Consider the following 23,500-nt stretch of genomic DNA (forward strand, 5'->3'; position numbering starts at 1 on the left):
GATAAATTATTTTTAAAAACTGTTTTTTACTTCTCAAATATAGGGCATTCACATATAAAAAAATTAAAACGTTTAAAAATGGTCAACCAACCGTCTATGGACCAAGAGTTACTGTTTTTTGTCACTGGTTTTTCAGTTTTGTGTTACCTCTGCCTCATTTCACATACAGTGCTGACCACTAGAAATTAAGTGCAATTGGGTAACCCTGCTAAGTAAACAAATGCATTACACATACTCTTAAAAAAGAAAAAAAAACTGGAACAGTTACAAAGTCAGCTTAACCACAGTGTCACAAACAGTTCAGACAAAACTGGGGGAAGGGACGGGTGTACTCTTGCACACACACGCGTGTCCATCCACACATATACAGACACAAGCAGACATATTAAGAGACAGAGAGTTTGGGCAGAGATGGAATGACTCCTTACCCTCTCCCTTAAAACCCACATCCTTTCGTCTTTCCCTCTTTCCTGATGAGGCAACAGTTTGTTGCGAAAGCTTGAATTTTGTTTGTGTGTCTATCGACCTGCCAGCGCTTTCGTTCGGTAAGTCACATCATCTTTGTTTTTAGATATGTTAAATAATTTAGTTAGATGTGAATGTGTTGAGGTGTTCTTCTTTAGCCAGAAATTTGTTATTTTATCTTTTCCAGGGGCTTTCCAATTCTGAGTAGAATTAATTGCTTGGGTGACTTCATGTTGCAAAATTATCACTTCAGGCATTTGTGGTATCATCTTGCATGTGTTTGTTTCTGCTTGTATCCACCGTGCATGCCTGTTATGTTGTACCGGGTTTGACCATATGTTGCTCCAGAAGTGTTCCATGTCTGTCATGTCTGGTGGATTGTCTATTTTAATGTGTGTGTTATCTATTGTCTGGTAAAATTTCTTTTGGTTTGTGTTGAATGTTTGGTTTTGTTTCCTTCTATTTTCATTTTTTTTGTATCTTCTAAGTCGTTTGGCCAATGCTTGTAATTTCTGCTTCTTTTCATCTAATTGCTCTATCGCTTCTTGTAGTGAGATTTACCTAACCTTTTTCGTTTTTTTGTCTGATATTTCATTTCTTATAAATTGTGTTAGCTGTCCGATGTCTTTTCTCAGTTTTTCTATTCTGATCTGTAGCCTGTGTTGCCATGCTGGTTTTGTGGGTTTCTTCTGTGTGTTGGTTGGTTCTGATCTCTGCCTAGTGTGTATATTTAGTGTAGTGAGTGCTCCTATATAAACCAGTAGTTGTAACTCTTCCATAGTTGTATTTTCATTTATTTTGTTGTGTATGATTGCGTTGATAGTTGTTATTGTTGTTTCGACTTGGGGGTTATTTGGTGGTCTATGCAAGAATGGTCTAATGTGTGTATTTGTGTCTTTGTATTCTATATTTGTCAGCTGAAATTTTTCTTCTATAACATGTGTGTCACTTCGTGTTCTATTAGTGCTTGTTCTGGTGGCTGTCTTAAGATTTCGTTTTGCTCCGATTGTTTAATTGATGCGTGTTGTTCTTTGTTTGTTTGCTCTGGGATGTTTGAGTCGATTACTGTATTTTCTTCTTCTTCTTCTGATTGCACATTATTTTGTTCCAGTATTTGTTGTACTTGTTGTTTGATGTTTTCTAATTCTGACTGGGGTATCCTGTTATTTTTGATTATTACACAGATCTGATCAGCTAGTCGTTGTTCTGTTAAAAATTTTAATTCTGGGTATCTGGTAATAAATTTTGTGTATACTTGTGATCTGTATCCAGTTGTGTTGGTTCCTAGGTTTGTTGCTCGGTAATAACAGAACACGAGGTGTCGATTAACTTCATCTGACCGTCTCATCCTCTGTCTTTGTTTTCCTTCTAGGGTGGTTGCAGGAAGCATATCCTGCAAAACACCTCTATTTGGATTTAAATCATTTTCCAGTTGGCTAGCAGTGTCGTTACCATTGTGGGCGAGCGTAGGGTTCAAGTGTCGTCCCCGACCGTGACGGCGCTTGTCCGAGGCTTCATTAGTTCTGTCCTGAACCAACTAATCACACTAAAAGGGGCGTTAGCCTTATTAGTGGTTTGTTCTTTTTGTCGCCTTTTACGACTGGCAAAACATACCGGAGGCCTATTCTTTTCCCGGGCCTCCACGGGGTGTATTATTATTATTATTGTTGTTGTTGTTAGGCTTTTTAATGCTCCTTTAATATTCTGTCAAATGTGAAACTTTGAAGTACACTTTCCTGTAACAGTTCGAGATGTGTACACGAAAGTGTTTGACAGGAGTGTACTACGAAAAAACCAAGATGGCACAACGCAAAACACAATGGTCTTCTACTAGTGGGTTCCTCAAATTAAATAGTAAAATGTTACCATTAAAATACAAAGCTTACTGTCACATGTAGGCAATGCGAGACCCCCTGCTGTACTGTTAAAACATTAATACGTACGAATAACTGTAGGAACACTTATCTGCCACAAGAGGCGGCTGCACCGCAGCCACTTCCCGTACCCTCAGTTATCGGCGAGGTAGCAGTCACGACAGTCACCGACACCCCCGTATAGCACGCACCGACTACAGTATTACCTAATGTCGTACGTCCCGGTCCTTTCACTTCGAAGCTGTCGAAAATTTGCAAATATAGAAAATGTGAAAATGAACTGCACAAAATTCACAAAGGCCCGAGAGTAAACCTCACGTATTTGAGTCGGCACACTATATACCGCTTACGCGGAGACAGTCGTCGGACACTGTCCGCCAGGGCGAACACTGTCTGATCGCTACACACCTCGGTACCGACAGATTACACGACAGAAGAATCGCGACGTACGAAGGTGTGGGCGACTGCCGTACGTATTTTAATGACGACTTACAGTACAGTACCGTCACATTACGTACGTCCTCGTGTTCTGACAACTGTATATTTTTCCTTATTTATCCGAGTTTTAACAGTACCGCACACGCCTCTCGTCACATTTACGAGTGACGTCTCACTCCGTACACACGATAACGGAAGAGCAGTTACGTTTACATAACGTATTTAGATAAACCTCACCTCTCATTTCGTATCGTATTCGTGTTAAAATGTTTTCACAGATGCAGTCAAAATGTCACACCCGACAGTGTACTGACGAATCTAACAGTCCAGGTGGAGCGAGTGTTTCACGTAGTACTGACACGGCAGAGGTGACCCCGAAACGGACACTCCAGTTTCCAGCACGGCGTACCGACTGCCGGGGGTGCGCGACACGAGCGAGCGCAACGGTGACGGCCTCAGCCTAGCGGCGCCCGCACTCACCTGCGTCGTCGGCGAGACGGGCTGCCCCGCCTTCCCGGGGTCGGCAGCTCCGGACGCGCCCACCACACGCCCGCCACTGCCACCGCTGGACGCCGAACTCTCGCTGGAGAGCATCGACACGTTGTCCGAGAAGGCGGAGTCGTTGTCGGGGCTGTCCGTCCGCACCACTGCCGACAGAGTGGGAGCGTGACCAAAAATAGATAAAAGAGAGAGTGCAAATATCTTACGACACGGGATGTGTGTTTTAACTCGAAACTACAAAGTATCTCAAAATGGTGCACCGTACGAGAAAAGGGTCGTAGGTGAAACGCCGATATTAGTAACGGGGCATACGTAAGTGCTCCGAGTGGCTACTTGCCACGTGGGAGCGGTCGACACTGTATTTTTAAATCGGAAACCCACTTTCGTTGCACGTTCAGATTCTACGCCGACAAAATACGTACAGTTCACTCGAACCGGTGTTTTCCAATCAGTGTGTGTCTTTTTGCAATTGATAACTGATGTGTTTTGTGTTCTAACATTTCATATTTGTGTTTGAAATTTACTTTAGTGTCGAAAATTTGACTGTACAATAAAGTACGGTCGGGATCGGTGACATTTCTCGTCCCCTCGCCCGACACCGTCGCCGTGCACGGCGTCGGCGAGTATCGGTGGCAGGCAGGCGTGTCGCTACAGTTTCCCGGACGTTTTACCTCGTTACAGAGGTCGCAGTTTGTACTCTGCCGGTGCGAGTGTCGCAGCAGTCAGACACGCACACCGAATTCGGTCACCGTCTACGTTACTGTACGACCGGCTCATTTTACAGAAATGTCAGTGTCCGCATTTTACAGAAATGTCAGTGTCCGGCCGTATCGTTAGTACTGTAGAACCACATTTGGCACATTCGAGTAACCTCTGAACACAGAGGTTTACATTTCCACCATAAATGAAACCAACAATCAAACGCATCGATTCTTACTTGGAAAAACCGGAACACTCGATATTTGTGAATTATGACGCCACCCACCACGAGAGGGGAAACAGTGGTCCGAATATGTAGTACATATTTTTTGAGAAAGAATATGAATATGGAATAAAATCGGCATCTCATTTCAAAATAAGAATTTGATGCCACCCATGCTGGGAGGGGGGGGGGTTAGAAGGTAGATGTCCCATTACCAATAATACCTGCTCCCCCCCCCCCCCCCCTCTCTCTCTCTCTCTCTCTCTGTCGTCTTCATACGAAAGACGTGTATTTTCAGCGCTGTGTTAAATATGCTTTTGCGTGGAAATTAAAATTATATTACGAAACAAAGTTGTTCCAATAGCGATTCGAAATGGATATACCCGAATTTGTAAATTGATCCTGACAGTGACAACTTAAACAAATTTTCAACAGACGGAGAACAATGAAAACAGGTCATACTACAAGAAAATTAAGAAGACAGCCACGAAGACTATATTATAATTAATACTACATTTCTGACAGACTTATAAGGTAAATTTCAACTAACTTCTGATGCTATTTCCGTACAGTCGCTTTTTGTAGTGTTGCCGACCCGGTCTGCCATGCACGGTCAAATTACAGCACTATCTCAATCAAAAATACGAAGTCCGCCTTATCCGTAACTTATTCCATCAAAATTCAAAACCCAATCAGATTTTATATTTTATATTTTCACGGCAGAACCCCGAGGAAAGGAAACACTACAATTGGCAACCGTGACAGGACTTACAATATCCGGATTTGATGCAAGTGCATTTATTATAAATTTTGGACATTTAATCTAATTTTAATCACTTAATAGCATTAGAAAATGAATTTGGACTAGTTCTCATTCATTTCAATTGTAATGTTACATGCATGAAATTTACAACAATATTGTTTTTCCTGTTATTAATTCGTGTTAATTTTCATTTTCATGCTAAGGAAATTAATTTGGTAAAAAAAAAATTAGGAAAAGGATAACGTTCCATAAAATAATTAGCACGGACGCTAAAGAAAAATTTTGGATTGAAAACTGTGTATCTGACGCTACATTTGCAACATAAGACTGAAGAACAAAAAAAACTGGTTGTACAGAAATTTACATTTTTTCCAGTTTCAAGCAGTTATCTGTACTTCCTTTATTCCGATCCATCTATTTCGAAATTATTTTTCCTAATTGTAGTTAAAATTGATTTACTATTATTGCAAATGATAAGTGAAGAGCATATTCAGTCATTTATTTGTGAGAGAGAAATTTCAGTACCAGTTTAATAATTCAATTTCTAATTAAAAATCATATAGAAATATCCATTCCAAAAGAGAAATTTCAGAATTCAACATATCATATTTTAAATTTTTTTTTGCCGTTGGAAAATTTTATTTGCAATTAATTACGAAAATCACAAGATGGACGCTAGACGCGTAGAAATTGTTTCCGCGGACGAGCTTAGTGAAAGTGACACATTGCAAAACATGCCCGACAGTCAAATGAATATTGAACTTAATTATGAGGATATTCAAGACATAATTTTACCGGATCGATTAAGACAACAACCCCTATATTTACACAGATATACAGGCGAATGGAGAGTGAGTACTACGCGACATTGGCAACGTCGACTTCAGAACCAGACATCGATCAGACACGAAAAAATGACGAAAGTAAGACACAGGACTCTGACATGCTCAACCTGATTCTCAAGTCACTTGGTGACCAAAACAGAAAATTTGACACTTTAGACAAAAGATTTGACGCTTTAGATGAGAAAAATAACAATTTAAAACGTGACATTGGGAAATTTGACACTACATTCGATGAACTGACACGGGAAATAATACAAAATTTTGAAAAACAATCGAGACAAATTGCCGACTTGACAGAAACCACCAGTAGTCTTGCAAGGAAATTTACTGACTTATCAGACAAAGATAAGTGACAAGAAAAGGTATTTGTGGAATTCAGTGACGAGACAAAAACTGGCTTACAAAGATGTAATGAGAAATTGTTAACAGTAGTTTTTGAACAGAAAACCAGTACCCAAGTTGACGAATTACGAGACACACAATTCCGTAAATACAAACCAAGAACACTTAGACCTGACGATTACAGACCTTTCAGACAGATTAAATGATGTAACATTGGAGCAGAAATCCTTACAGGAAAAGTTAGAAAAACTTGAAGACAGAGCAGACAACTCTAGCAGAGAAACTTGTACATGAATGCAAACTATGTGATGATTATTTAGATGAGAAGTTGGAGACAATGACACAGATCATTTTAGATAAGACAAAGGAACAAGTAAAGGGAGAAACAGATAATATTCAGAAAGTGGTAAGTAAACTTAAAGAAAATGTAATACCAAGTTTGCCAGTGATACCAAAACCCATAACAGGCAACCAAAACACAAATGAGAATCCGAATAATGCTAGACCCAGCACACAGCAGAAAATAGAATTACCAATGAGTGATACAAATCACAATGAACCATTTTCAATGCTACCACAAGATCAAAATTGCTATCAGAAATCACCACATACTATGCACAGTTTGACACAAAATGCAGGACCCATAATACCATCGGGAGTAGCTGATGAAACATTAGTACGACATGGATACTTTCACACATTTTCATGTGATGAGAAAGACAAAGTGCATCCGATTGTTTTCATCCGCTCTTTTGACGGTATTTTCCCGAGACATTGGTTAGAAGCCGACAAAATTCGATATGTTACAAATTTGTTACGTGGAAGAGCAGCTAAGTGGGAAGCAGCAATTAAAAGACGATGTTTAACATTTTAACAGTTTGAACAAGCATTTCTTGAGGAATTCTGGTCGACCACAGACCAGCAAAGTTTAAAAGGAGAAGTATACAATCCAGAAATTTACAACCCCAAGAAAGAGACTTTACGTCAATACTTTGAACGCTACCTAGACAAAACATCATATTGGACAAAACCAGCAGATTCATCACACGTAATTAGAACACTTAAAAGCCACTTGTGATAAATTAATAGGAGTGTCCGAGGGCAACATAAAGAATTTTTTCAGTTATGTTGATGAGATAGATGTTGTTTACAGAGATGAGATCAGGAATTTCAATCAATTGTACCCGATCCATCCAAGCAATTCGCGTACGCACAACAACAGAGATGACAGAGGCTATTGGAATCCGCCTCAGACACCACAACAAAACACTCAAAGAAACAATTTGCACTGCACTGGGACAAATCCATTCAATAATAGGAGAAACAACTCGCAGCATTGGCAAGGAAACGGAAATTATTATTATAATGGTTATCCGAACAGTAATTACAATCAGAACAATAACAGTTATATTCAAAATAACAACAACAGAAGAAGGAACCAAAATCAGAGAGATCAAAGAAGAGAGGATAACAGGTACCATCCAGGATATTTTCAGAGAAACAACATACAACAACATCCAAACATGTATTGCAGGAATAACAGTAATGACAATACCAGTTACAGTCATGGGCGAAATAATGTATGGGGAAATCACAATGGACCACCGCCATGACACATGCAATACAGCAACCCTCAATTCCTACCTAACGGAGCTCCCAATGCAACGTGAGGTAATGTCAACAACCAAACAGCTGATACTCGGGTGACGCGCGACAGAAATGTAAATATTATTGAGTTGGGCAATACCCAACACGCAACAACAACCAAATTTGCCGGAAAACGAACGACGACCGAGTTAAGCGCTCGAGTTACGGTCGAGAGGGAGCAGAGTGCAACGGAACCGACGATGTGTTTCCTCCGATATGATGACAGTAAGAAAATAGAAAAAGAATTATATCAGGATGTAGATTTTAATAGTACCAGTAAAACAAAGAAGATTATTCAGGCTATAACACGAGTTATGATTGGTAGTTATGAAGTGGAAGTAATGTTAGATACAGGAGCAGCAGCAAGTGTCATTTCAATGTCCTTATATAATGAACTCAAACAAATAATGAACATACAAACATTGCCAGTACAGAATTGTCACATTATAAGTGCCACCGGTAACAAATCAAAGAACGTGAAATTTCAAGCTCTCATTAACTTCACATTTTCAAATATACCACTCAATTACATTTTTCTGGTAGTAGACAAATTAGTTATGCATTGCATATTAGGAATTGACTTTTTGAATGAATATCAAGCAATCATAGATTAAGGAAAAGGGAAATGTCATTTTACCGCAAACCAACACCAACTGACAATAGAGTTAACACAGAGTAAAAACTTAAACAGTAAACAAGGTAAGTTTCAACAGTTACATTTTGTGTATCCACCAGCAACAAACATAAGTGATTTAACTTTTAATGAAGCTGTATCTCAGGGAATTAAACCTAATGATTTATATGAGAAATGCACAGAATCTGAATATCTGACGAAGGAACAACAACTTCAATTACTTGAAGTTTTGCAGCAATTTGCTGAGGTATTTGTGGAGAAACCTGGAATTATTAGAGGATATACTTTTGAGATGGATGTTAACCCACACAAAACATACTGTAGAACATACTATAATATCCCTTGGTCAAAGAAACCCGCAATTTTGAAAGAGATTGAAAGAATGCAAGCTTGGGGTATCATTGAAAAGTCACATTCACCATATTGCAGTCCGATCCTAGCAGTTAATAAAGAGGATGGTAGTGTAAGGTTAGTGCTGGACGCACGAGAAATTAACAAAGTCATAATCCCAATCAACACACGACCTATAAATTTGGAAGAACAACTTTTAAAATTTCATAATGCACAGTATTTAACCAATATCGACCTCTGCTCATCGTTTTGGCAGGTGAACCTCCATAAAAACAGCCGTAAATACACTGCATTTCTATGTGAGGGACGTAGTTATCAATTTTGTGTTCTACCCTTTGGTGTACGAGTGAGTGCTGGAGTATTTATTGAAGCCTTAGATGCTGTTCTTGGACCACAATTGCTATCGCAAATCACAGTTTATGTTGATGACATTGTCACTGCCACCACTACTTGGGAAGAACATGTTAATCTTTTGAAGCAACTTCTGACTAAATTTTCTGACGGAGGTGTCACTACCAATTTATCAAAGACGAAATTAGGGAGGAGAGATATCAAATTCCTTGGTCACATCATATCAACTGAAGGCATTTATCCAGACTCAAGAAAAATTGATGCAATTAAGAATTTTCCATCCCCACAGAATCGTAAACAACTCAAAGCCTTTCTTGGTCTATCTTCATTCTTCAGGAAATTTGTACCCTACCAATTTCTTAACAGTCCACATCTTCTATCTTTACTCAAAAGAAATAATATTTGGAAATGGCGAGAGTTCTGTCAGACAGATTTTGAAGCGATTAAAAATGCTTTAGTAAATGCACTATTGTTATGTCATTCTGACATGACATCAGACTTTTGCCTAGTAACAGATGCAAGTTCCTATGGGCTCGGAGTATTTTTATTCAAAATTGATGTAGAAAATGAACAAACAGTCATCGAACCTATCAGTTTTGCTAACCGCACGCTCACTGAATGCGAAAAGTCATATTCAGTGACCGAGCGCGAGACAATTGCCACAGTATGGGCATTTCGCAAGATTCACTACTTTCTGTGGGGAAAACGTACTAAGCTTTATACTGATCATCAAGCTCTTTCTTTCCTGCTATCATGCAAGTTATTTCATTCACGTCTTGCACGCTGGTGTGCATCACTACAAGAGTATGATTTTGATATTATATACATAAAAGGAGAATCCAACATTATAGCCGATGGGTCATTCCATGTCAAGTCACCCAGGCCTTGACACCAACCATGTCAGATTTTGATGAAACTTGGTACAATTACTTCTTTTATCATCCTGAAAGCACTTGTAAAATTTTTTTGCTCTATCTCTTATAGGTTTTTTTTTTATTTTTTATAAATTTTTAAAGTTTTTAGATTTGGCGTTGTTTCAGCAGTCGGAAACTGTAACTTAAACGTGTCCTCACAACTAAAAAAATTTGTATATTAAAGAATACTCAAGATATCAGTACGAAATTTTGGAATAAGTTTGTGTATTATATGTAAATGTTAAAAAAAATTACCATAAAGATATATTAAATTCTTCCAAATGAATTTTTTTTTTCTTTTCTTTTTTTTTTTTTTTTGAGCTTACGGATGTTTAGTTTTACAAAAACTGCAATATCTAGAGTCTCAGACCTGATAGAAAGCGCAAATTTATTTTAAAATACTCTTAATTGTATAGGCTATTAGATAAAAGAAAAATTATGTTGGCTTTTTAACCTGTTTAATAGTCATCTAATTTTTAAAATAATATTAATTATATTTTAAAAATAAAAAATACCAAGTGACTTAGACACCGAAAATAATTTTTTGTCTTCTTGGAGTAACAATGTACACTTGGATTTTGTATTGTTACTCCTGTGTTTTGAAGTAAAAAAAATATTACAGTGTTAAATAGTGCTTGGATAGTATTTTATTAAGTTTATTCGAACTCTCATTAAGTACTGTTACTTAGTTTACAGAGATTCTTTTCCAATATCCTATAAAAGTAACCACAACAGTAATCAGACCAAAAGTGAAATCAGTATGTCAGATATTCAAACGTGTAGTGTAGGGTTATTTAAAAAATCTGACTGTTTCCAAACAACCTACACACCTTCAAAAAAGTTACAACCGGTATCAGAATTGAGTGAGGAAGAAAAAGATTTGATCCACTTACGATCTGGAATTAATCTGTGTGAATTTAAGAATATATGTTCACACCACAGCTACTAATTTTTAAATGTTTTTGAAAAGTATCAAACAACATGTGTAGACCCACTAAAAAACACAAAAAGCCCATCAAAAAATCGTTGAGAAGTGTAGGCTTGGATCTTTCCAAACAATTACTGACAAAAAATATTAGCATAAAACCTGGACAAAAGCTTTGCTCAACATGCCGTAACTTTTGTGAGGAAAAATTAAGAGTTGAAGTCAATGAAAGTGAAACAGATGATGAAGTCATGGTTGAATTAGAATCATTGGAATCCAGAAATGAATCCCTCGTACAAACAAACATTGCACTTGATTATTTAGGTTTAACACCGATAAAGCTTCATGGCTTGTCAGAACAAAGTAAAGGGTCTTATTTTAAAAGGAAGGTTAGCAGTATTGAAAAGACTGCAAAAAAGGCGGTTTCAAAAGCATTAAAATATGATGCACCAAGTTCTGATGATGACGAAGAAGATAAAAGTGTAGTTGAGAAAGCAAAGGATTTTGATGTAATGATTTCTCTTATGAAAGAGAAGATTTCATCTGTTGGGAGGTCTAGAAAAATCCAGATTCTGACCTTGGCTCCAGATTCTTGGACTCGAAATAAAGTGATGAAAGAATTTAATGTAAGTGAGTACATGGTGCGACAAGCTAGAAAGCTAAAATCTGAAAAGGGTATTTTGGAAACTCCTGGTCCAAAAAAAGGTAAAACTCTTTCTGAAAATACAGTAAGACTTGTAACAGATTTTTATGAAAAGGATGAAAGTTCCAGAGTGCTCCCTGGAACAAAAGACAAAGTAAGTGTTCAAAAAAATGTGTACATGCAAAAAAGACTCATTTTGTGTAACTTGAGAGAACTCTATTATTCTTTCAAATGGGAGAATCCCGAGGTAGAAGTAGGATTTTCAAAATTTTGTTTCTTGAGACCCAAATGGCGTATCCTTGCTGGTGCTGCAGGCACACACACTGTATGTGTATGCAGTATCCACCAGAATGTTAAACTATTACTGGATGCTGTGAAAATTGAAGAATCTTATAAAGACCTAATTAAGATGCTTGTGTGCAACACGGAAAACCAAAACTGCATGCTACATCATTGCGACAGCTGTCCTGCAAATACTGCACTAACTAAGTACTTAACTGAAAAACTAAGTGAAGATTATGATTTAGAAGAAGAAATTGTAATCAGTCAGTGGGTTAACACAGACAGGGCAGAAACAGTCTATCAGTGTTGAAGACGACATTTCTTTATTGGTTAGGTCATTGGAAAAGCTCACCCTGCACTCGTTTATAGCAAAATCCCAATCAGCAGCCTTAAAAGATTGAAAGAAGACCCACCACCCAAAACAGCAATTATTGTGATGGCTTTCAGTGAAAATTATTCCTTTGTTATACAAGATGAAATCTAAAGTTACCACTGGAATAGAGGTGGTTGTACTCTAAACCCAGTTGGAGTTTTTCTAAGAAATGAGGAAAACAATGTTTTTGTTTCCAACCACTGTTTTATTAGTGATGACCAAGAACATGACACTGGTTTTGTTAACTTTGTACAAAAAGAAATTACAAAGTGGCTGTCATTACATCATACTGACATTGACTCAGTTCACTACTTTACAGATGGTTGTGCTGGGCAGTACAAAAATAGAAACAGTTTTAAAAATTTGACTGAACACTTGAGAGACTTTAATTTGAAGGCCCAACACACTTTTTTTTGCAACAAGTCATGGGAAGTCAATTTGTGATGGCCTAGGAGGAACTATTAAAAGAATTTTAAGGAAAGCCAGTCTACAGCTTTCAGACGAAGAACAAATGACAGCAATCGATGTGTACAAGTTTTGTGAAAAAAATATTGAAAACATTCATTTTCACTTTATTGACAAAAAAGAAGCTGATCTGCTACGGTTAAAACTAGAAAAACGTTTTTCAGCAACCCGAACCATTCCTGGAACTAGAAGTTTTCATAACTTCAAACCACTTCCAACAAACAACCTTGAAATTAGAAGGACTACAGATAGTGTAAAACCCTCCTTAGTCTTTTCTTTCCGTTCTTCTTCTGATTGGGTTCGTGTTGAACCATCCGTAAATAGCTATGTGGCTGCAAATTATGATGGTAACTGGTACTTTGGACTGGTAAAAACAATATTCAATGATGAAGAAGATGCAGAAATTCTATTTCTACATCCTTCAGGACCAGCTGCTTCATTTTATTGGCCTGAAAGGGAAGATTCCTGCATTGTGCCTTTGGAGCACATAGTCTGTGTAGTAGACGCACCTCAATCAAGCGGCACTGGGAGAATGTATTACTTCAAAAAAGACTGTATCAAAAGAACTGAAAGCTCTTGGATGAAGTGGAAAAACAGATTGAATCAGCATTAATGTTTATTAAAAAGACAAAATTACTCAAAAAATTCAATGTTTCAAGCAATCAGTTGGGTTATACATAAGTGTCGTAAGTAAACTATCTTCGTACATTTTTCTAATGTAATCTACTATAATTAATAAACATGTTAAAAAGCCATCATTATTTTTGTTTTATCAAGTAGCCTATATGTTTAAGAGTAAATTAAAACAAATTTGAGCATTCTATCAGGTCTGAGACTCTAGATATTGCAATTCTTATAAAACAAAACATCCGTTAAAAAAAAAGAAAAAAAATACATATATATATTTTTTTTCATAGAAAATATTAATATATTTTAATAGCATCATTTTTATCTTCAAATACGTATAATAAATAAACTTGCTGCAAAAATTCATGATGTTATCTAAAAGAGTTTTTAAGATAAGCAAATTTAAAGTTTTGAATACAAATTAAATTGACCATTTCCGAAGGTTCAGAAAACGCAAAACATAAAAACTTTAAAAATTTATTTAAAAAAAAAACTGTAAGAGATACAGCAAAAAAAAAAAATTGCAGGTGTTGTCAGGATGGTATTATTATTATTATTATTTCGAGTCAAAAACATTACAACAATATTTACAATACATACAATATAACAAATCAGGTCAAATCATAAAAGAACAAACTAAACGGTATTAGCCCAAAATTGTGCAACGGCAGCAGCATTGTCTGAAACATCAACAAGCTCTTGTGTGGAACATGATACAGGACATCTAGGACAGTTAATTAAATGTTTGGTTGTCTGTTCTTCTCCGCAGTCACACAAGGTGGAAGATTCCTTCATGAAGCCCCATTTAAACAGGTTGTCCTTAGTTCGTCCGACGCCACTCCTGAGCCGATTTAGAGACTTCCACACTGTCCAGACTTGATTTCCACCAGGAGGAAGGGTCTCAGAAGGAGTCATCCAATCATTGCTGTCAGATTTTGCTGTCCACTGAGATAGTCTGGCTGCTCCAGTCCGACCGGTGAGGGGTGTAGTAGTTCTCATGAAGCTCCTCCTAGATTTGAGTCTACTAATTGGTGGCTGGTATCCATGTAGCAGGTGATCGGTGTTATGATCTGCTTTATGTCTCTCAAGTTTGGCTGCGACTTCACGCCTTATGTCTGGAGGAGCAATACCTGCTAGTTTATGGAGTTTATCAATAGGTGTAGCTTTGAGGCATCCCGTTACTGTCCTGCAGGTTTCGTTCAGTGCCACATCAACCTGCTTTGCATGAGATGACTTGTACCATACAGGACATGCGTATTCAGCTGCGGAATAACACAAGGCCAAGGCTGATGTTCTTAGTAGTTTGGGATCTGCACCCCAAACGCTGCCAGTGAGCTTCCGCAGGATGTTGTTACGAGCAGCAACTTTCTGCTTAGTGTTAGTGCAGTGTTTTCTGTAGGTCAACGTTCGATCTAAGGTGACACCCAGATATTTGGGGTAGAAACAATGTTCAAGCTCTTGATCTTCCCAAAACACTGTAAGTTTTCTATAGGCCTCTCGATTGCGTAGGTGGAAAGCACAAACTTGAGTTTTAGCAGGGTTCGGTCTTAAGTTATTGACTCTGTAGTACTCAGATAGGTCCTTGAGAGCAACAGTAAGCTGGTTTTCTACTGTGTCAAAATCTCTGGCTTGTGTGACTAAGGCAAGATCATCTGCATAGATGAAACTCTTTGTGAGAGAAGGTTGAGGCTGGTCATTTGTAAATATGTTGAACAATATGGGGGAAAGGACAACATATTTACAAATGACCAGCCTCAACCTTCTCTCACAAAGAGTTTCATCTATGCAGATGATCTTGCCTTAGTCACAGTCACAGGATGGTATTAGAACCATTTGAGCCAAATTTCATGAAAATCTAAGGAGGTGGGTGTAAAATTTATTTTTTATTGGGTGATTTGATATGGAATGACCCCGATGCTCTATCTCGTTTGCCACAAGGCCTACAAGAATTTCCAGATGTGACAAAACAAACATCAGATTTTAAAATTTTACTCATGTATGACGGTACATTTGCACCTTCCTACAAAAACATGTGCAGGAAGTTAGCCATATTGCAGGACAATGATCCCAGGTGGATCCAGATAAAGAATAAATTACGTGCAGGAACAGACCCACATCTTGAAAAATATTACACATCACACAAGGAAGTGCTATTTCACCGACGAAACCCTGAATCACAGCATTGGTGTGTTTGCTTACCTGAAGCTCATGTTGATGATTTTATTTTATTTACACACAGAACTTCGGGACACTATGGTGTAACCAAATGTACAGATAAGATTATACAATATTGCTGTGGTGTCACCGCCAGACACCACACTTGCTAGGTGGTAGCTTAAATCGGCCGCGGTCCATTAGTACATGTCGGACCCGCGTGTCGCCACTGTCAGTGATCAGACTGAGCGCCACCACACGGCAGGTCTCGAGAGACTGACTAGCACTCGCCCCAGTTGTACGACGACGTTGCTAGCGACTACACTGACGAAGCCTTTCTCTCATTTGCCGAGAGACAGAATAGCCTTCAGCTAAGTCAATGGCTACGACCTAGCAAGGCGCCATTAGTAACATTGCATGTATCTAAAGAGTCTCACTTGTATCGCCACAATTTCCAGATGTACCACAATGATAGAATAAAAGTTAAGTATTCTAGCCGCAACGTAGTTTTCTTTATAGCTTTCATTACGTCTCCTGTTTCAGACCTAAACTAGCCTGCGTGAGTTGACGCGTGCCTTTCGGCTACCTCCGTGTGGCGTAGCTGTCTTGTTCAAGATTTCACACGGCAGGAAACCCGGTAGAAAGAACATTTCGACAATTGGGACAGTTTATGAGAACACACACACACACACCGGAGAAGCACACAAAATGGGTAGAATACCTAACACCATTTGAACAAATAGTGAACAATTTAACTCACATTTCTACTGGATACACATCAACCGAATTAATTATGGATAAAACAGAAAGAAATGAATGGGCAGACCCTCTACCTATTACAGCAACATACAAATCCTGTTAGTTTAGAAGAAAAGGTAAGACAAGCTTACACAAAATTATGTGACAAAGCTAACGAAAGAAAGCAGAAATATGACAGAGGTGTCATGAAAGCACAAACATTTCAAGTTGTTGAGTTAGATTTACTAAGAACACATCCTAAACCCACAAAACTGAAACATTTAAACAGGAAATGGCAGATCTTATACTCTGGACCATACCGAATTGCAAATATTCCACACCCTGGCTGTTATTCATTAGAATATCCATTAATACATAAACCCAGAGGTTTACATCCACACAGAAATTTGAAAAAATACATACACTAAAATGTTAGCTAATGAGAAGAAGATAATTAATATGGTATACAGTTATGAGCAGCCTACATTGAAGTTATACAGATACTTACAATCTAATGAATGCAGGTAAGTCTAGAAAGCAATGTGAACCATCCAATAGCTAATTAGATATTTGGTTATAAGAGGAGTTGCTATTGAGGCATATACACATTAGAGGAGGCAGAGAACTGAACAGAATTATTTTCTTTAGGAGGCATGTGATAATAGTAATGTTGATACGAGTGACTGAATGTAATGAGTGAATGTAATTTTAGTTTAATAAGAGGATAAATAGTAATATGGAGAGAGGTAAATGGAATATAAGACTAGAAAAGGGTATCATTATTATTATTGTTGAAGTAAAAAAGTAAGTGATGATGAATAAGAGGAATATATAAACACACACACACACACACACTTACCACACTGATGTACATACTTGTAGCATCCTAAAATATTTACAGGGGCACCACTCTTAGAAACGGTAATAGAGGGGCACCACTCTTAGAAACAGCAATAGTGGGGACACCACACTTAGAAACAGTATTACGCATAGGAAATTTTACATTATAGTAAGTAAACATGTATTTTGTCTATCATGTTTTATTTTGTGTAGTCTACTGTAGAAGGTAACTTTACTAGTATTTATGAAGTAGTCAGCAACCATCCCATGAACCTATCCTCCTACAGAGGGCTGTCTTGAAGCTTGAAATATGTGTAAATTTTATTCCAGGAGGCAAGAAGAATTTTAAGTTGAATATTATAGCGAGTTGCCATAATTATTTTAAAATGTTGCAAGTGTAACGAAAGGGAAAAGAACAAAAAAGGAAAGAAAGGAAAAAGAATGAGCCAACAAATAGAATGTATATTCCAATCTGAATGTAATGTAATTCAGATATCAGCACAATGATATCGAATGTAACGTAAAAATTTACTATATTTTTCATTTAATTCTGTATATGTACTATACAACAATGTAAATATCTCATGGAATGATTAATTGTAAATATTTGTATATTTATGTACATATTATATCAAGAAATGTATTTTAAGGAGATGTTAATGAACTGCAAAGGACTTGTGAACGTAGCACATGATTCATATAAATGGAACTGAAAATGCAGAGAAGAAACCAACGTGATGGAACACTGATCAAGCAATATTTACGTAGTGTCAATATGCCTTGAAGTGTATGGTGTTGTGGAAGCCGGCAGGTCTTCAGGTTGGTGTAAAGGACAAGCTCATCACCTGTCGTAGGCAGTGAGGTGTTTCCTGTGCCCTCATTGACCATTTATACCCCGGTGGACGGCACCAAAATTCGAATGCAGGAGATCACAATTTCGTGTTGACACAATGAACAAACTTTGGATTTTCTTCAAGTCACACGCAACAGATCCAGGCAGTACACACACACTCAGAAGCCGATACTACGTTTAAAGACATTGGAGCAATGTAATAGAACACTTATTGTTCTAATTAATTGCATTGCAAACACGAATCATGTGAAATGAATTCAAACGCTGTTCTAAGCAACGATAATACGCCGCAGTTCAAAGATATTAATGCTACGACTCCTAAAGAAGATACACACCAAAAAGACTGTATACAAAGACTGATATGCAAAGAGCATTGTGCTCAGAAATATTTTTTTTAATATTTGAATTTCTTATTTTCTTATACTGCCACGCTCGCTTGCGGAGCGTGTCAGTAGAGGAGGCATTGTAATGGTACTTTGACCACCGCGCCTCCGCCAATACAAAAGATATAATCTACGATCGCGCACGCGGAAGAGCGCTGCGCCAGCGACCGATTTTTATAAATAATTTTGTTCTTCTTTTTACTTTTGCGTAGGTGTTTGTTTTTAACAACTAATTGATTACTCATTCTCTCTCTGTCTGTCTCTCTCTCTCTCTCTCTCGTCTTCATACGAAAGACGTGTATTTTCAGCGCTGTGTTAAATATGCTTTTGGGTGGAAATTAAAATTATATTACGAAACGAAGTTGTTTCAATACTGATTCGAAATGGTTATACCCGAATCTGTAAATTGATCCTGACAGTGACAACTTAAACAAATTTTCAACAGACGGAGAACAATGAAAACAGGTCATACTACAAGAAAATTAAGAAGACAGCCACGAAGACTATATTATAATTAATACTACGCTTCTGACAGATTTATAAGGTAAATTTCAACTAATTTCTGATGCTATTTCCGTACAGTCGCTTTTTGTAGTGTTGCCGACCCGGTCTGCCATGCACGGTCAAATTACAGCACTATCTCAATCAAAAATACGAAGTCCGCCTTATCCGTAACTTATTCCATCAAAATTCAAAACCCAATCAGATTTTCTATTTTATATTTTCACGACAGAACCCCGAGGAACGGAAACAATACAAGGCCTTCACCACAATTAAACACCACACACACACATCCCTCACCCAAATGACCACAGTGTGTGGCTGCCAAGGCCAGACTTGCTGCAGTTGTGTGTGTGTGTGTGTGTGTGTGTGTGTGTGTGTGTGTGTGTGTGTGTGTGTAGGGGGGGGGGAGGGGTGAGGGGGGGCAGCGCACATGCCCTTTGTCCCATTCTGACGAAGGCCTTCTCGGTCGAAAGCTTACTCGTTTGACAGTCTTTGTGTAGTGCCTGTGTGTGACTTGGCATCCCTAGTAATCCACACCTTTGATAGCAGCACAATTATTTACAGTTTTAAGTTTAATATCTGAACCCATCCGACAGCACCCAGGGCCGGTCCAACTGGAAATACGAGGAAGTGCAGTGCTGTGAGGTGCGCCAATTGGTCTGCATTGTCACTACAACTCGGAGATAGGTCGGCCACTCGTCGTTTGAGGAGAGAACACTAGTGTACTCCACAGTTTGTTCGGATTCTCTTTTCCACCTTCCACCTGGGTCATTACAAATCTCCCGCCGTTTAGATCGATTCCGAAGGTAACGTGGACAAAATACGGGCAGTCGGAGGTCGTCTACAGCTCGTACAGAAATAAGCCTGCAGTCATCGGAGTCGGGCGGCACGGACGAGTGGCCGATGTGGAGCAGGTCCGTATGCTGAGCAGGTAGTATAAAAAACGGAGAAGAAGTTTAGTAAGGTTATTAAAGTCGAACAAGGAGAAATTAATACACCGGATGTTTGACGACGACACCGAAATATATATTTATTTATTTTATTTTATTTATTTATTTATTTATTTATTTATTTTTGTTGGGTTTAAGGGCGCTCAACTACTGAGGTCATTAGCGCCCAGTCACGATTGTTAGAGCACATGGAATCTAGTTAACTCAAGGGGAGGGGGGGACACCAGAAAGTCCTGACAAAGATGCAGATAAAATAAGTAAAAAAGTTAGATGTCTTTGGACAAGCCAGTCAAAGTTATAAAATGCAGAACACGAGCAGCTGCTCGAGCGTCATCAGCTAAAATATCCGGTAAAGTAGATGGCAGGGACAGGACAACACGAGATTGACTAAAGCGGGGACACGACAATAAAACACGGCGCACTGTTAATGCTTGACCACAAGGGCACTGCGGAGCTGGGTCACCGGAGAGCAGGTAGCGGTGGCTAAACCGGCAATGCCCAATCCGCAACCTGGTCAGAAGGACCTCCTCTCGCCGAGATGGTCGGGAGGAGGTTGTCCGAGCAGTTGGGAGCGGTTTTACTGCCCGGAGCTTGTTTCCTTGGAGGGATGACCAAGCATCCCACCACAAAGACACAAGCCTCTTACAAACATCCCCACTAATGTCAGAGGACGGGACACAATGGGAGGCTGGCCGAGGCAGGAGGACTGTAGCCTTGGCTGCAGCATCAGCAGCCTCATTCCCAGGCACTCCTACATGTCTGGGAACCCACAGAAAGCTGACAGCAGAACCATTATCAGCGAAAGAATGGAGGGACTGCTGTATCCGTTGAATCAAGGGATGGACCGGATAGGGAGCTCCAAGGCTCTGAAGAGCACTGAGTGAGTCAGAGCAGAGTACATACGGAGAATGGCGGTGGCGGCGGGCATACTGAACGGCCTGATGGAGAGCAAAAAGCTCGGCCGTAAAGCTGGAACATTGGTCGAGGAGCCGGTATTTAAAGGTGACGGCCCCGACGACAAAGGCACAGCCGACACCATCGTCAGTTTTGGAGCCATCGGTGTAAATAAAGGTGTGACCGGCAAGTCGAGCACGAAGTTCGACAAACCGTGAGCAATACACTGCAGCCGGAGTACCTTCCTTCGGGAGTGAGCTGAGGTCGAGATAAATATGAACCGGAGCCTGGAGCCGAGGTGGTGTCGGGCTCTCACCCTCTCTGAAGGTGGTAGGGAGGGCCAAATCCAATTGTCGAAGCAGGCGAAGGAAGCGGACTCCAGGGGGCAGCAGGGCAGACACATACAACCCGTACTGACGGTCGAGAGAATCGGCGAAGAAGGACTGATAAGAGGGGTGGTCGGGCATAGACAACAGCCGGCAGGCATACCGACACAGCAGTACGTCGCGCCGGTAGGTCAATGGTAATTCGGCAGCTTCAGCATAAAGACTCTCGACGGGACTAATGTAGAAGGCTCCGGTCGCAAGACGTAACCCCCGATGGTGGATGGAGTTGAGACGGCGTAAGAGGGATGGCCGAGCAGACGAGTAGACGAAGCACCCATAACCCAGCTTCGATCGGACTATGGACCGATACAAGCGAAGCAGGACAGTGCGATCCGCTCCCCAAGATGAACCACTAAGAACTCGGAGGACATTAAGGGAACGTGTACAACGGGCCGCCAAATAAGAGACGTGCGGAGACCAACAAAGTTTCCTGTCCAATGTGAGCCCTAGAAACTTAGTTGTTTCCACGAATGGGAGAACAACGGGACCGAGATGTAAGGATGGCGGAAGGAACGCTTTATATCGCCAAAAGTTGATACAAACCGTCTTCTCTTCAGAGAACCGGAAGCCATTTTCCACGCACCGTGAGTAGAGGCTGTCGAGACAACGGTGAAGGCAGCGCTCCAGGAGGCATGTTCTCTGGGCACCGCAGTAGATCGCGAAATCATCGACAAAGAGAGAGCCTGAGACATTAGGTGGAATGCAATCCATAATGGGATTGATCGCGATGGCAAAAAGGGCTACGCTCAAGACGGAGCCCTGAGGCACTCCGTTCTCCTGGAGGAAGACGTCGGACAATACGGAACCCACACGTACCCTGAACTTTCGATCCGTTAAAAAGGAATCAATAAAAAGGGGCAGGCGACCGCGTAGGCCCCACCTGTGCATAATGCGGAGGATACCTCCTCTCCAACAGGTATCATAAGCCTTCTCCAAATCGAAGAACACGGCTACCGTTTGGCGCCTTCGCAAAAAGTTGTTCATGATGAATGTCGACAAGGTCACAAGGTGGTCGACAGCGGAGCGGCGGCGACAAAAGCCGCATTGGACATTGGTAAGTAGCCGTCGAGATTCGAGAATCCAGACTAACCGAGCATTAACCGTGCGCTCCATCACCTTACAGACACAGCTTGTAAGAGAAATGGGGCGGTAACTAGAAGGAAGGTGTCTATCCTTCCCGGGTTTGGGTATAGGAGCAACGACGGCGTCACGCCAACGCATGGGGATCTGACCTACATCGCGATGTAGCTTGCTGTCTAGGTTTAGAGAAGGGTGCGTTTCTGGATGAGGTATCGAATATATTGCTTCCCCCTATTTATACCTCCCGAAGAGGCTTTCCGGCAGTCGTTGTTCCCGCGAACCGTACGCGGCTGGAACCGCAAAGGGAGGTAATGACAGTGGCACGTAAAGTGCCCTCCGCCACACACCGTATAACTGTAGATGTATTTCGAACCGAGGAGGTCCCACTCGCCTGCAGCAGTTCTCGCCGGCCGTTCCCTCGCGCGATTAAAGAACTGGACAGTTTCGTTCAGAGTGGAGGTATTTCTCTAAATTGCGCCGCGAGTAGACACGAGAGGCTTGTCGCGTGCCGTGACAGTCTGTCCTCCTCAGTTTGAATACCGTATTAGCAGCTTCGGGACCCTTACACACAGAGCCGCGACCCGTCACGCAGAACAGATTTTCACTCTGAGACACAGTGCGTGCAAGTCGGAAATGTCTCGCCAGCTGAAGCCGGAACTCGTAGCTGCAAAGCTGCCGCACCGACAGGCCCCGTCCACTAGAAACGACAGTCCCGGCAAAGTGAGAACTAGTGTGGAGACTGGAAGGTAGCAGAGGAGAGGAGACGAGAGTGGGTACCGCAGAAAGAGAGACAGCCGAGGTGGGTGTAGCGGGACTTTGAATTTCGCCGCGCTACACTCGAAATTATACCGTCGCAGCGGTAAGAGCGCTCGACGGCAGAGAAAATACTAAAATTGTAACTCTTTTTTTTGTTTTTCTATCTGTCTTGTCTCTCGAGAGCCGAAGCTTAATTCAGACGTAAAAACTTATTAGCTATTCTCGGTCGGATTAAGGCGAAAAAACTCATCGATGTGCAGACGTGTTGTGAAAGTTTGTATGAAATTTGCAGGTTGAAAGCAGCAACGTAAAATATATTGCATTCGACACGGAAATGGTTTTATTTTGTATACATTAGTAATTCCTGGACAATTAAAATTTATTGCACGATTTCGGACCAGCTAAGACTTTTCACGCAGAAATGAAGTAGGGGATTTTTGAAGACCTGGACGCCGCACGCGAGAAGACATGTTAACACGGTAAAGGATGAACTGTTATCTACGCCATTTCCCCCTGTTAATCACATTTTGTTCTCCTCTCTTCTTTTTCAAATGGAAATTGGTTTGACGTTTGCTCAGAAACGCCACAAGGACCACCCCA

General features: G+C 40.2%; 1 protein-coding gene across 1 annotated transcript in view; it reads right to left on the reverse strand.

Moving 5' to 3' along the window:
• LOC126232176 (ras-associated and pleckstrin homology domains-containing protein 1-like) overlaps nt 1-23,500 on the reverse strand; it is a 239,834-nt gene that overhangs the window by 58,461 nt on the left and 157,873 nt on the right. The window contains exon 5 of the mRNA XM_049942473.1: nt 3,258-3,424. Within this exon, the coding sequence (XP_049798430.1) occupies nt 3,258-3,424 (167 nt within the window). The remainder of the gene's footprint in view (nt 1-3,257; nt 3,425-23,500) is intronic.

The sequence above is a fragment of the Schistocerca nitens genome, unplaced genomic scaffold (assembly GCF_023898315.1).
Source record: "Schistocerca nitens isolate TAMUIC-IGC-003100 unplaced genomic scaffold, iqSchNite1.1 HiC_scaffold_465, whole genome shotgun sequence".
Lineage (NCBI taxonomy): Eukaryota > Metazoa > Arthropoda > Insecta > Orthoptera > Acrididae > Schistocerca > Schistocerca nitens.